Raw genomic sequence first — 16,254 nt, 5'->3', positions numbered from 1 at the left:
TTGTGAAAACTGTTTTGTTTAACCAAGAACTTAATTATACACATTTAAATAGGCAACCTAGCAACCAAATGAAAATTTAAAAAAAAAAAGACATCTAATTGTTTCATTTTCTTACCCTCTAAGACTACTGAATGTATTGAAATTTTGTGACTGAAGTCAACGGCGAAATGTTAAAAAAGATTGTTTTGAGAAAAGTGTCCAAATATGCCCAATAGTCATCAAGCAAAGCAATTTCAATTAGGACCAAATGGCCAAGGAATTGACAAATTAAGATAAACAACATAAGCGGCAATTGAAAATAATGTATTTTTATTATACCATTTTACATAAAATATACATTTCAACATTGATTTATCATATATATAATACATTTCTTTGATTCATGTAAGAGTAATTTCTTAGACATTAATAGGTCTTCACAAAACATCGGGAATACATGACAACGTCAACTGTGGGAACACTGAGATTCGTCAGTATGGAATGTTTTACACCAATCGTTCTATATATATATATACACTGTATATCTGTACATGGATACATTATAGGTATATTGTTGATTTTCGTATGTGTAAGTGTTGATATCGGTGATTTTGCATCAATTTACAGCAAATATATAATCCTGTATACCTATAATTACTTTGGTACACTGTATTCATGCCAAAGTCATCAAAATAATGTATTTGCAGCAGACATACTTTTTTTTGACGAAAATACGACAGTTATTTGAATTAAATGTGCGTGCTAAATGAATGAGGTAATATACGGAAATCAGGTGTTGGTCCTTCAGATTAGTATTCAAAATAATTCGTATTAGAAAGAACAATGCCATTTAGTTATTCTACTGTAAGTTTGTTACATTATCTATTATCCTTGTCGATGGCGCTATATTTATTATTCATCTTTTACTTCGTGACGAGATATTCATTTCAGACATGTAAATGAAAAATGTATATATATAATACATGTAGACTTGTTACCTTTCACATGCTATGAATTGGAACTACTGTGATAGAAATAATCTATAATTCATAGCAGTCTGCTAGAAAATTTGCACTTGTGACATGGGTTTGTGTATTATAAAAATATGTAACCGACACTCGTTGGAGGACCTCTCTATGTGCCAAATTCAACGGGAATTCATTAGAGATTCTACAGATGATTAGAATCAATGCACCTATAATTTTTTTCCTGTCATTTTTCAATAATAATTCGACTTGATAATAATCTAAAATATGTTATTGCTGATGCTCGAACATTATCAAGCATTATCATATACACATTCGAGTATGTTGTATGATATGGCTACGTGAAAATATTTGTAATTTTGAATATATTTCTTTATAGATAAGGATAGTCTATTGAGATAAATTTGTAATCACAACAGATAATCTATAGAAAACTATTTTCTACAGATCGCATGCAATAGTCATGTTCACTATACTTATTCATTTATACATATGAAAAAATATATAATTTATTCAGTAATTTTCCATTGGATAAAATAGGGTCCAGTAATGAAATACTGTTCAGGCGATATCTGTCTGTATACAACTATGGAAACATATCCACTATAACTCCAATATAGGATTACCCGAAGATTTGACACGACATGATGGACAAGGTCGCCGTGTGCCTTTCCTTCCCCAGGTGTAGCGCGCCAGGTGGGGTCCACACCTGAAATAAAATTAAAATTCAGATTCAGATTTCTCATAATTGAAACTCATATGAGGATCTGACTGTGCATTTATATTTGTACAAGTAATCCATGTATTTATGTGCATATCACAGGTTTACCTGTTATGAATCAAATGGCCGCATGGCAAGGGATATAACTCTTCCGGTATTTGACCCATTGTCTCGCCACATACACCACAGAAAAGTTCCATATTCCCTGCTAGGGTTCTTGTGGCGCTGTGGTAAGTGTTGGCCATAGCTGTATTTCCATCTTCGCTGTAGAGATTGGCTAGCGCAACGCTACACTGCATGGTCCCAAACTGTAACACATAGTCGCATTTATCAAAACTATCAACGGCACAGCTTGACAAAACGAACTTCTCAGTCATATCTCATAGACTTCGTCCTCAATCGAAAATAGTGATTTTGTATGCTTAATGCTGTATAACATGAAATGTTCGTGGATACTTTATTTCATTGATTCTAGCTATCAAAACAGTTTCGTGGTATCGTAGATTACCGTATAAAACATGTTGCTTTCTAGTCTTACAACTCAATAAGTATTCTTGTGTGTATGCTTATATGCTTATGCTTTTATCAAAACAAAATGCAGGTTAAAACCCCTTACATAACCAGGAAGTGAAATCTGCTGCTCCTGTCATATTTATCATGATGGTATGCACCACAATTCAACCCAACATATTCAAGGACGCACATGTATTCCGTGAAGTATATTTTCCATGAAGATTAAGCAAGTAAACGCATGATTATGTGATTATGTCTTTATATTGTTTTTTCATGTATTTGGATTTCCCTAAGTCTGCTTTTAACGAAGATATCCCGGTTCTATAAAGTATTGTATCGTTTTCGTTGCCCTAAATCCACGCTTTTCACTCGCTTTAATGTACTGAATGAAACTAGTGACATTTGAAGAGCTTTTGAACTTAACAACTTATATATGCTGCATTAAATAAACTTAAAATGTGTCCCAGTTAGAAATTTTAAATCCAAATTTGGTCAATAAATTCAGAATAAATGCGATTGCTTATTTGCATATCAATGAGTCGCAATCAAGCCATTCGATTGAACATATCAATTGATAAATGAGATGAAACATTATTTAATCTATGGATAATGTCAGGGAAATGTGAAAGCCAGCTGAAATATTAGTTAATCTTAGAGCAGTGTAAATACAAACATTCACAGCTACGTTATCGTGGTGGAAGAAGAAAGTGTGAATAATAATTCTATACCTCAGGTCACCTGTTAGATTGATTTTCAATTATCACTAATCTCGGGTGATTGGTGTCCTTACCTTGTTCCCGATAGATTCTGATAGGTCCAAAGCTCGCTGGTAGAGTTCCAAGGCCTGGTCAGATAAAAACCAATTCATTCTATTAACTTTAAAATGCCATCGACGTAAGTCTAATCAATCAATTCAAGCTGATGATATGACGCACCTGTTGACCATGGCACAAGAATCAGACGCCAAGTTCATAATGTTCCGGGACACATATGGAACGAACTGTTTATCGTTAAGCTATATATATACATATATAATTCATATGTTTCATGTCATAAAATCATCAAAATACTTCCTTAAACACATTTTCTTTAAGCAGTCATTAAGTAATAAAAGTACGTCAGCGCGTAAGGATATTTAGATATAACATATCAGAGTTAACCACCCTTAGAAAGTATGATACAAAGGTATCAATGGCATACCTACATTGTACAGAGAAGACATTTTTATACTACCATAGCACTGACGTCATAGTGTTTGGCGACAAGGGAGAGGTATACCAACATCTTATTGAGGGGACAGGGTTAGTGCCAGCGAAGAGTTATACAAACATTGTACTGACGTAATAGTGTTTAGTGTCAATTGAGAGGTACAACATCATTGTAATGACGTCATAGTGTCAATGAAGAGGTATACATACATTGTAAAGACGTCATAGTGTTAACTGTCAATGGTGAGGTATGCCATTCATAGTAATGGCGTCATAGTGTTAACTGTCAATGGAGAGGTATACTTACATTGTAATGACGTCATAGTGTTAACTGTCAATGAAGAGGTGTGCCATCATTGTAATGACGTCATAGTGTTAACTGTCGATTGAGAAATATACCATCAGTGCACTGTCGTGATAGTGTTTAATGTCAGTTGATAGGTATACCAACCTTGTACTGTCGTGATAGTGTTTAGTGTCAGTTGATAGGTATACCAACCTTGTACTGACGTGATAGTGTTAGTGTCAGTTGATAGGTATACCAACCTTGTACTGACGTGATAGTGTTGAGTGTCAGTTGATAGGTATACCAACCTTGTACTGTCGTGATATTGTTTAGTGTCAGTTGATAGGTATACCAACCTTGTACGATCGTGATAGTGTTAGTGTCAGTTGATAGGTATACCAACCTTGTACTGTCGTGATAGTGTTAGTGTCAGTTGATAGGTATACCAACCTTGTACTGTCGTGATAGTGTTTAGTGTCAGTTGATAGGTATACCAACCTTGTACGATCGTGATAGTGTTAGTGTCAGTTGATAGGTATACCAACCTTGTACTGTCGTGATAGTGTTAGTGTCAGTTGATAGGTATACCAACCTTGTACTGTCGTGATAGTGTTAGTGTCAGTTGATAGGTATACCAACCTTGTACTGTCGTGATAGTGTTAGTGTCAGTTGATAGGTATACCAACCTTGTACTGTCGTGATAGTGTTTAGTGTCAGTTGATAGGTATACCAACCTTGTACTGTCGTGATAGTGTTAGTGTCAGTTTATAGGTATACCAACCTTGTACTGTCGTGATAGTGTTAGTGTCAGTTGATAGGTATACCAACCTTGTACTGTCGTGATAGTGTTTAGTGTCAGTTGATAGGTATACCATTAGTGTACTGTCGTGATAGTGTTAGTGTCAGTTGATAGGTATACCAACCTTGTACTGTCGTGATAGTGTTAGTGTCAGTTGATAGGTATACCTACCTTGTACTGTCGTGATAGTGTTAGTGTCAGTTGATAGGTATACCAACCTTGTACTGTCGTGGTATTGTTTAGTGTCAGTTGATAGGTATGCAATCATTGAACTGACGTGATAGTGTTGAGTGTCAGTTGATCGGTATACCAACCTTGTACTGTCGTGATGGTGTTTAATGTCAATTGAGAGGTATATCGTCTTTTTGCTGACGTATTTATGTTCAGTGTCTTTTGCTGACGCATTTATGTTTAGTGCCAATAAAGTATGTAGCTGGTAAGTGTTGTAACATTGTACTAGCGAAATTGTGCCGTGCGTCATAAGAATCTGATAAGATATGGAGTCAGGAAGTGTTAGATTAATGCACTTTGCCATCGATATTAAATGCCAATTAATCAAATGCCACACACAGTTGATGGTGTGTACACATATGATGTAAACCTGCTATGTACTTTCCACGTGATGCACATGTGTCAATTTAAGAGCTACTATCGTGTTTAATATTGGTCACATAGGTGACAACGAAACAACCCAGAGCCGATGACGTATTTGGAGGTTGTCGAAACAGCTAAACACTGTAAGAGATATAAGTTATGGCTACAACCATCAATGAGATTGCTGCTTACGCAGCAGTTAGCAGAAGACGTTCACGCTTCCGAAGCACCTGGTGTTTTTCCAAGGTTTATTCTGCAGTGAAGGAAAATAGATGTATTTTAGAATCCTGGCACGTGCGTCAATTCGACTGACCTACTTCCAAATGAAACAACGTTTCAAAGGCAAACATATTTATATTTGTTGCAGGATAAATAGATTACGTGGTCAGTATCTTTCAATAAACAGTGTTTTGGCTCGGAACAGAAAGACAAAAGTTGCTTGCCAGTTCAAGGCTCGGCACTTTTGTCTTTCTATACCCTCGCCAAAGTTCATCTTATATTTTAAGACACTAACCATGTATTGTCTCTATTGCTCGTAGTTTACCTTCGTTTTGTATATTTTGTTCTAATATCGATATTATCTGTTGTTATATATTGAATCAGAAAATACCCCTTTTCAATCCTTATTTTAATTGACCTACAAGTGCATGTTTCCGAAACGACACTGACCTAAACGTTCCTTACTTCATTTGATATGACCTGGACCTTTTGAACTATGACATTATACTAACCTGTTGAGTATCGCCGGATAAAATGGTCGACTTGGCCATTCCACGTAACGCCTCCATCTGGCCGTACCTGTCCCCAATCTCCGTGTAAATCGAGTACGCCGACTCGTAACGGGGGTTTGCTCGCTGAAAAAATTATTAAAACTATCAATTGGTTCTCCTTAGTCGGTTTGGTAACTACAGAGTGTCATCTTATTGCATTGTATTCCTAATAAAGCCCTTTAATGGTTTTTGTTAGACCTATCGGTTAGCAAACAATGGTTACTCCTCTACGTATTTCCACCTACAGGTACAGGATTCACTCATTTTCTAGCAAAAAAAAACTTCTTAGATACTTTTTTCAAGAGGGAGAATAACCGTACGTAGCTTTGAAGGTAAAAATAGCATGTACTAAGACGACCGACTAGCGAATGATTCCTTGAAATTGTACAATGGCGAGCCTAGCAAACAGTATAAACAACATTTTCTTTTAAGCTAAAACATTTTTTATACATGTATATATTTCCACTTAACTATGTTTTTTGTTAGGAAATCCTTTGGTCGAATTTGATTTAGTATATTTTATAGCATTTCCTTCATATTATATTGATCGTATTTCTTTTCAAACAACGATGGGGAAAGTAATCGTTAGCTGACCGATCTCAAGGCAGGTTAGAGATTCCAGAAGTAATTACAAAACATTCCTAGCAAATTGGCAAAAGAAGGAGAATACACATGATAGATTTGCAGTTTTCTACACTAAAAGACATCAAAAGTAACGACCTCCCTTTCTAGATAGAGTAATTTTCCCACCGGTTTGTTTCACACGTTATATAGGCTTTCTAATATCCAAACCGTCCCTTGGCGCAATTAATGATAGTCTGGATCATAAAACCGTTCTTTCATTAAGATTTTGATAAGCCATCCCCCGCCCAATACAGTGTGTTAGGGTATAGATACGGCGGATACATCGCTGGCAAGGGACGTGCGATATGTAAGTTATTTCTCTTGGCTAAATCTATTAAGGTCTATTTATTTTACGTAAAGTGGCTCTGTGGATGGGAAGGATAAAAATAGAATTGTTTGAATTTAAAGTATATGTACGTTTATAAACAAACTACATGTTTAAATAGCTTTAGGATTACCCCAGTTGAACTCATCTCGATGTTCGTGACTGCTTTAGATATAAATTGTTTAGATTACTCCGCGTGTGATGTTTACCAGAGGGATTTTTTTTACCTCCGTATCCTTCCGCATTCGATGAATCTCGGCGAATGTTAATAGACATTTTGCTTGAACTGGACGATCCTTACACTGCATGGCCATCTTCAAGGCGTCCTGGAGGATAAAACAGTCAGGGTAAAGAGTGCTATACAACAATCGTGACATTTAAAACGTCTATCAGTTATGTAATAAGTAGACAGGTATATCCCCCATAACTGTTACAAGTTTCGCTAATATGTTATTTCATTGGAGAGGACTTTTATATTCTCGTTCAATTAAATACAAATAAAATGAAGAAAATTATGAAAATACTGGTAATTTTTACACACTTTGTTAAAATGATTTTATTTTGAAAATCTCATCATAGGATTGCTAGTTCCGCATCAGTATTATAACAAAATACAAATTGTATGACAATTTATATCATGAGGTTGATATTTGACAGAATTACGCAAAACCGTATTACTTATATGAGGGTGGAATGAGGGTTAGCTTTAAAATAGCTTGATTTTAAGATTTAGTGCTGGATGCGTTAAAACAAAATGGCGATGATGAAAAAACAGCCAATCTGGGGTCCCCAACGTTTTACAAAGGCCCCATAAAGGGACATAACCTAAACAGAATAAAATTATAAAAGAAAATGAATGTGTTACAGCATAAAATCAGCTATTTGCATAGCTTGCATTTATTTTCTGTAAATGCATGCACTTGGTTAGTTTCATATGCTGCGTGATGATACAGTTCTAAAACATATAAAAGTTCATAATTTTAGTGAAAAAACACTTCAATGAAGATGTGATAAAATATTATCCTGATCTATTGGCGTTTTGTCATTACCACTTACGATCTGTGATTAATTCCGGTATATAAGATAAAGGCTGTTTTTTCTATGCTTCAAGCTAAACATCAGAGACTTGCCCACATGTTATTGATTTAGACTACAGGGCGTGTTATAATATAAAATTACATAACATCAGACAAGTTGTCACGATCCGCATATCTGTATATATATATAGATGCTGATACAGGGAGAATGCCTGGCGTGTGATCGTGTCATGTATAGCACTATGACACAAACACACGTTCTACGCTTTTATCGTCACCGTGAATTCTCATAATTTTCATGATTCATTAAATGTTTGAAAGATAGTTTTAATAAATTTGTCTATAACCACAATTCTCATGCTGTGTTATTTCTATTGCCTTTTCAGTAAGTCAGCTATATCTACGGTACCAAGACATCATATTATGAAGTTATCAAATTAATCTATTTCCCTTCATGATTTCATTGCGGAAATATATCTTTTTTTTTATTTGTTTTTACGAGAGTTTGATAACGTTTACATTAAAATTCGAAACAAAATAATTCCAACTAAATCATTTAATTTTACTGTGATCTTATTCAATGACATCTTAAACAGCAAGACAACTATTCCCCATATTTATATTAGTGTATGGAATGTTTAATGAAACATTTAGAGTATTTAAAATGTTTAGAAAGTTGTTTTTGGCTTAAACGTATTTTATTTAAAAAGTATCAAGCGGATTAATCACAGGCTTCCCAAACATAAAAGTTAAATTTAGATGGACAAAGTAAAAAGATGGGTTTATAACATATAGCTGACAGTGTAGGTGGATTTGAACACATAAATAAGTATGGATACACGCAGAGAGTTGGCAGTAATAGGGATAGATAGAACATCAGTAAAACCATTTTTGATTATCCTGCGGAGTTCTGAGCAGCTTGAACAATTAGTGAGTTTCAATCCATGCTTAGCGTAATGTCACCTTTAAGAGGTATATCTAATGAGATAACTCGCTCTACATCGACAGCGTGTGTTCTGAGAATAGTTACAGGGTATAAGATAATGGATCTTCACATGGCAGCCCACCAGTACACCAAGTTACAGGAAGTTTACGAGGATCAATAACATAAAATAGATAATTTTCTTTAAGCATTCACATTTTGCCAGAGTTCGATAGCAATGAGTGGAAAATACGAACATAAATTGAAGTTGATTGTAACTACATATAAAACGGTTGGTATTCAGATATCTCCACTTATCATGTGTTAATACATTGTATATCATATCTTATGCGATGCAATATCACTTTAATTATGCAAAAAGCTTGTTGAAGCTGAAGATATTAAAACATAAATTAAAAAGCAAAAACAAACGAAAATACAGAATTTTATTTATGACGGCTTATTATAAGATGATATAGTAAAACTACGAGCTGGGCCTAACTATGAAACGGTTTGTATAGTGTTATATCCGTCAGGGTTTATATGTTAATGTCTCAAATACTGTTATTTAAGGAAGTTTGTTAATTCAAACAGAAATAATAAGAACATTTGTATCTTTTGTAAATTAAACATTTCTACTCGAGTGAAGTGTACTTATCTCCGCTATTTAGGGGTGTTTCTGATTATAGCAGCCCATTCTTAGCGCCTAGTCATACCACAGAGCTCTATTACCACCGCTGACATTTCGTGTTCGGGCGCGTATATATTTACATCACAGAAGAACTGTTCAGATTCCATCCATACATTACAGAGTATCATTGGTCTTACTGTTCCTTCGTCAGCGTAGATTCCAGATGATAAGTATAGTTATTATGCGGCATGACGCTTAATAATGTCAAATGTGAAGTGTACACTTTCACTTTCAATACGAATGGTGGCATTGTATTATGAAACTTGTTGACAACGGTATGCATCGAGTTCTGAAATACTTCATCACTAACCAACGAGATAAAACGTTTTGAAAGCATTAACCAGAAGGGCAACATAAAAAAAACTGTTTTTTAAACTGTTTAATACCTAGCTACGTGTATATAAAAAGAGACGGAGTGATCAGAGATTAATTTTAAAAAACACATTTAATAAATAAGGTTTCTTAAATAAGTTTCATTTGAGAGGAAACGAGTCAGACGAGTTTTATAAAGTTTAAAACAAGGTCATAAACATATACTTTTATCACATAACTCACAAAACCTACGGATTGACATATTTGCCAACGTGTGGCGGGGTTAATCAAATGGAGAAAGCCATTTCGTTGCGCCACAATTCATAACGTTACGTCATTGTCAATATGACGTCACCATCGATAAATCATTGACTGGTTCAGCCAATGAAATTCGTTCTAGGATATATAGCACCAGTAACATATGCAAAATATTACAAGGGCGAATTCACTGGATAACAGGACGATTATGATAAATGTAAATGCGTTATGATTATTGTTGCATTTTAGGTTTATGCAACGGAAATAGTAAGCTTATACAGATACATTTACATTGTCAATATTATACTCTATATCTTTCATCCGAATCATTTTGATATGACGAAAGCAAATTCCAGGGATGTTTTTGGTCTACATATAACAGTGATGAACGACCATTACTTGACATCTGCAATTTCACTTATACTGTATAGCCTGTGCTCTCTTCTTGAGCTTTCACTAAGATGATAAGCTCAAGTGCCTTTTTACCAAGAACCAACATAAGAAAAAACGTTATGTGCAATTTCACGCGTAAAGACCTATGGCTCTAGACAGGGCGTGGCCTTTAGCCCAGTAATGGCCCTCATCGCTCACGCTTCTGCTCCTGTAGATTCAGACACCTGAGAATGTATGATTACGTCACACTCTACATACCGTGCCCAGAACGGATTAATAAAGAGTGCTTAGAATATGTATCCGCTCGTTACCACCCGTTTTTTGGCATCAGTAGTATTTTAATGAAGCAATATCAATTATTTAAAGTTATTTAATTTCCTTGCATTTTGCCTTTTATTGCATTATTAGTTATGTATGCGCAATGTATTCTGTAACTTTAGTTATCTTGAATAATGACATGAGTTATAAACTTGGATATTAACCTATAACTTACAGGCAATATCTTAGATGCGTAAACGAATGAGTACAGATCATCAGTTATCACCAGTAAGATAAAATATACCACAATGACATACATTTCTGTAAAAAACTATATCAAAGTTTGTTATAAGCATGTTCAAGAACGGAAGAGGTTTAAAACAATTGAACCATTAAAAGTAAGATATCGGGGGAAACTTAAACAACAATTAGACGAAGCTAGAAATATATTGTGTCCTAACAGACCAGAGAGCCCGTATGTTAAACTAACTCGTTTAGCATGTAGTGATAGGTAACAAGTAGGTAATAATGCAATAATAGTCAAGTAAGTTAACCAGTTAACATGTAGTAAAATAAGAAGACTAACCAGTTATCATGAAATAATAACTTTTAAAAAAGCTAACCAGTTACCATGTAAGAATAGTTAACCAAGCTAACCAGTTATTATGTAAGAATAGTTAAGCAAGGTAACCAGTTATTATGTAAGAATAGTTAAGCAAGGTAACCAGTTATCATTTAAGAATAGTTAAGCAAGGTAACCAGTTATCATTTAAGAATATTTAAGCAAGCTAACCAGTTATCATGTAGTAATACTAGTAGTTAAGCAAGACAACCAGTTGTCTTGGGAAAATAGTTAAGCAAGCCTACAAATCATCATGAAGTAAATGTTAAGAAAGACAATAAATTATCATGTAGTAAAAGTTAAGCAAGCTTACGAAGTATTATGTAGTAAGAGTGAAGCAAACTAGCCAGTTATCAGGTAGTTATAGTAAAATAAGGTAACCAGCTACCATGTAGTAAGATTTGAGCAAGCTAATCGACTATCATGTATTAGCCGGCCTATATCCCATGTGAAATAAGCAAAACTGTTTATTACGTTGTTCAAAAAGTAAAATAACCCATGTATTTAGGCCAAGATAAGGTTTTTCACCGTTTCACCGACTGAGACATATATGTATGAAGGATGATAACTGGATAGTTTGATGCTTTGACAATTAAGATGATTCGCCTAACTGTATAATGTGGGATATTTATGACCTATCTAAATTAAGTTTGGACATCTTGTCAGTGAAATGTCGGTTCATTTAATGATATATTTTATTTCCGATATCAATGCGTTCTGTGCCGACGTGAATGCAGTGGTTTGAGTCATTGGCAGTGTCAGTGACATTGTGAATGGACTGACTACCAACCACTGGATATAGTCCAGCTAATGTTGTACACTTGATTGTCCAGATAAATCCATGAAACAAAATTTATATCACTCAACCATATCTATAATGTTGATATTCTAGAGAGAAGTGCAAGTCTAGAAGATGCCGTATTGTACAATGGTTTTATAGATAAAAAAAAAACTATTAATAAATGGAGTTGTTCACATACAGCATGTTCAAAATTCCACACACTAAATCAAGGCAGATCCTGAGAATATAGAGTACAATGCATTTAAAAGACTAGGCTTCTATCTCTTCTCAGTTCTTGGGTAGATTCGACGGCGTGATTATGTACTTGTATCAAAATAAAACCGTTTCTGATTATTATTCTTAAGTCATTAAGGTAAATGTAATGAAACTATCTGGCAGGCTTCATACGTACATATGCAAGTGTCCTTAGCTAGTCAAATGACGAAATGCGACGTTCTCGCATGAGCAGCCCCGGTATCCGGCGGTGTAACAGACAGTTGTATCAACTCGTATACATGATTGTATTCCAAAATGTCTCTTCTTTGTCTTGCGTTTCAAGGAACAAGTCCATAGGAAAGTGAACTAATTATATACTAAAACAATGTTCTTGCTTCGCAATGCATCATATTCCCTTACGACCATCCCTTGAACTTAACCAAACCAATCTTATTCAACTTTCTAAGGAATTAGCTGAACAACGAAGTTATTATGGACTTAAAACAATGTCAGGAAAACAAATAAAATGAAGGAACCGGGAGTAGATAATGAGTGAGTAAAAACTGTCACAAAGTACTATGCTAATAGATGTATTGGAATTTTAGGGGAAATATCAACTCAATTTTTAAATTGTTCTTGCACGAGATATTTATTTGCGAACACGTTATATTTCTTTCCAGCTGACAATACTGATATCTGTGACACCTCTATTGTACTTATCTCAGTTGACCAAACTAATTAAATGCTGTTCCCTTCTAATTGAACGACAAGCCTCGTGTAAAATAGACATTTGCCCTTCATGTATTTCAAATTTTGAATGTAGGTCAAATAAACATTGGTGAAATTCTCTGAGTAAATGTAAGATATTCTTGATAAGGCAGGAGGCATTGATTACAAGTAACAGCAGGAGGTTCCCTAACGTTTACTGTATATATATCACACTCCCCCTCCACACACATGTACCATCTTAAACATTCAGTTGTGATTTTTTTTGTTATCATTATTATTCTGTTTACGTTCTCGTACACCCATTGTTCAACATAGTGGTACACAATGAAATTATGGAAAACACGTGCATAGTTTATATAGTCTGAAAATTGATATAAAGTACATCCTGTATTTACTGGATACTCTCTAATGAAACAAAACTTCACAGATGCACACATTGTATATGTGATGTACAATTGTCTAATCTGAACCTCAATCATTGGTTCTGGGGTTGAACGGTATTGCACGATTTCAATGTAAGCACGACTGTATAAATTATGAATGGTTGATGCCATAAACAAAGGTATAAGTTTTAAGCTCCTAATTATATAAATATTTCTTAATGTCATAGAACCAGAAAACGGTAGAAATATCTGTGGATTGAACATCTACATGTAGTTAACACGGACGTTGAGGTGATAGCGTAATCACCGTACCTAGTGGTCACATACGCACACCATTTTCTATAACGCATGCAAGCGGTCGCGAAAATTAAACATCCTGCAGTATATAAATATGATAATCCATTTTAGATAGCCAAACATTTATTTCTCCTATATTTTCGATTTTATTCATAACAATGTATGCTTTCATTAAACTGTGCTATCTGAACTATTATTTGTTTTACGTTGTTTTTTTCGTAATTCTGACTTAAGAGGTTTTATTGGGCATCGACAATGTACGAGTCGCTAGTTGTGTTCCAAAACATTTCTCCGTTTTTGTACCTTACTGACCAACTTTCTGCTCCTAGAGATTTATAGGTGGGAAATAACAAACCCAATAATAGCTGAGACTTTATCACGGAGAAGTATCTGTATCCTGTACTGACGATAACTGTCGTGAACCGGGCAGATAAACACGGGGCTATTTGATAAAGTATCTTAGGGATTGTTAAACGGTTACCATGTCTGTTTAGCATTGTGTGAAGATTTTGTAGTTATGGAGTAACATTAAGATATAAACACCATGACATAAATCTAGTGATATGTATACAATCATTAGATAAAACACAGCTTGTAGGGTTATATTGCGTACTTAAGATCGGGGATGCTTTCGTTTTCGTTCTTGTCTTCATGACGCAGAAGGAAATTCACATCTCATTCCTGTATTTTATATAAGTATGTTTTAAGACCGAATTACTTAATAATCATTAATGGCATGATCATTTCTATTTTGCTTCTGATATGTAAAGATATTTAATCATTTATAAGTTAAATACTTCTAATAAGGGTAACTGTCATCACATACTCCAATACTTTCTTGTAAGAAGTAATGTACCTGAACTGATAAAGATAATATTTTCCTTCAATTAATATTTGAGGAGATAAAAAGAAAACGGTCATCTGTGGCATTATTAAAAACAAAATATAAGCAGCTATGAATCTTGCATACAATATACATATGTATATAATAACATCTATGTATATATAACGGTCATGACTTACCTCACAGGATTCCATGGCGTCATTTTGTCTCCCCTTGCGGAAGTAGGGGACAGCCAGACATACTTCTAGGAGGCGCTGGTATTGGTCCAGATTGTCTGTTTCGCTCTGTCCGTGTAAAGTATCCAGGGCACGTTCAAAGTAATATAGAGCTGTATCATAGTCCCTCAGAGTTGTGAACACTATTCCGAAACTTGCGTTAGCCAATATATCTAAACGCTTGTCTTTGGTCTGTCGTGCGATTGCCAAACTAAGATCTATGTTTTTGCAGCAATTACAAAAATCACTCAATCCAAAATAAGCGTTCCCTAAACATAAATGAGAATAACCAAGTATTTTGGAACGCTTGGAATTGATTGTTATGCTCTCCTTACAAAATAAAACAGCTTTATCAAACAGCGAAAGGCGCTCATTCCCACGTGCAAGGTTAAAAAATGCTTCAGCTTTCATACAAGAATCTTTCAAACTATTGGCTATGTCAATTTGATGATCAGCATATCGTAATATATCCCGATATTTTCCGGTATCGTAATAAATTGTACATAAGTATCCGTATACAACAAATTTGTCCGGTGACTTTTCTTCTGTTTTATGCGTTCTTTTTAGAACATTAAGGAATTCCAAAGCAGCCTCATCAAACCGCTGTTCTTTATAATGTTCTAGTCCCTTTTCCACGCCTTTTTTCCCGACTTTTTGTCCCATCCTTAGATAATAAACTTCCTCCTCAAAAACGCACCAACATGAACCTGGAAGTGAAATGAACGAACTGTCTCCCATTTATCGAATAGCTCTCATTCTACAAAATAATAATATTCCTTTTCTTTCCCTCTGCAGAGTTGCTCAGTAACCGCCATCTTGTGTCACTGAAACAGATCAGTTTAAATTTTTGGCTTTAACTTCGTCAAATTCTTTAGCCAAATCCTTGCCAATCTGGCGTACCATGCATGCACACACGTGTACTACACTATGCACGTTCAATACTGCAACGGCTGCTTAGCCTGCTAACTATATATAATGCTCGGCTCCAGTGAGAAGTTTCTTGATGGCAGCTGCCCTCGGAATGCCTATCATCTTTGACATTATAGTTTAAACAATTCCAATACACCGCGATCAATTAACTCTCCAAAGCCGGGCAGGAGGTCGTAACCGGTATGTGAAAACCATCCACGCTCCATTCACGCGCTTGGTTTAGCACTAGCTTCCGAGTACACAAAATTGCATACTGGCACATCTGGACAAACTAGGTCTATACTGGAGTGTAGCATTCCGCTCTTCTCTTGTTTACAAACACTAATAACTTCTTCAAAAGCTTCGGCTACCGAGATCGTTCTTGATTCTGAGGCTGACCATGGCTAATTGATACAAACAACCCGCCAAAGCGTCCTTTTAGTCATTTGTAAAGGAATTATCATCTGCTAGAAGAAAACCGTTAAAAAGAATTCTTTGTTTGAGAATGAACTTTAACGGCTGTCTGAATCTTTCAAAAACCACGATTTATAAAGCTTACGAAAGCTCGAATTACCAGTCGTA

At 35.1% G+C, this 16,254-nt stretch overlaps 1 protein-coding gene across 1 annotated transcript; it reads right to left on the bottom strand.

The window, feature by feature from the left end:
• Nucleotides 1–292: 292 nt before the first annotated feature.
• Nucleotides 293–15,898, bottom strand: LOC117327532 (43 kDa receptor-associated protein of the synapse-like). Its single transcript, XM_033884579.1, has 6 exons — nucleotides 14,728–15,898; nucleotides 7,033–7,131; nucleotides 5,818–5,940; nucleotides 2,990–3,043; nucleotides 1,795–1,994; nucleotides 293–1,674 (listed from the first exon to the last, which is right to left on the bottom strand). The coding sequence occupies exons 1-6, from the start codon at nucleotides 15,499–15,501 to the stop codon at nucleotides 1,569–1,571; spliced, it is 1,356 nt and encodes a 451-aa protein (XP_033740470.1). The 5' UTR covers nucleotides 15,502–15,898; the 3' UTR covers nucleotides 293–1,568.
• Between the last annotated feature and the right edge of the window lie 356 nt (nucleotides 15,899–16,254).

The sequence above is a fragment of the Pecten maximus genome, chromosome 5 (assembly GCF_902652985.1).
Source record: "Pecten maximus chromosome 5, xPecMax1.1, whole genome shotgun sequence".
NCBI classification, from domain to species: Eukaryota; Metazoa; Mollusca; class Bivalvia; order Pectinida; family Pectinidae; genus Pecten; species Pecten maximus.
Note: the sequence above shows the minus strand (reverse complement) of the source record. Positions and strands in the feature narration are given on the sequence as shown.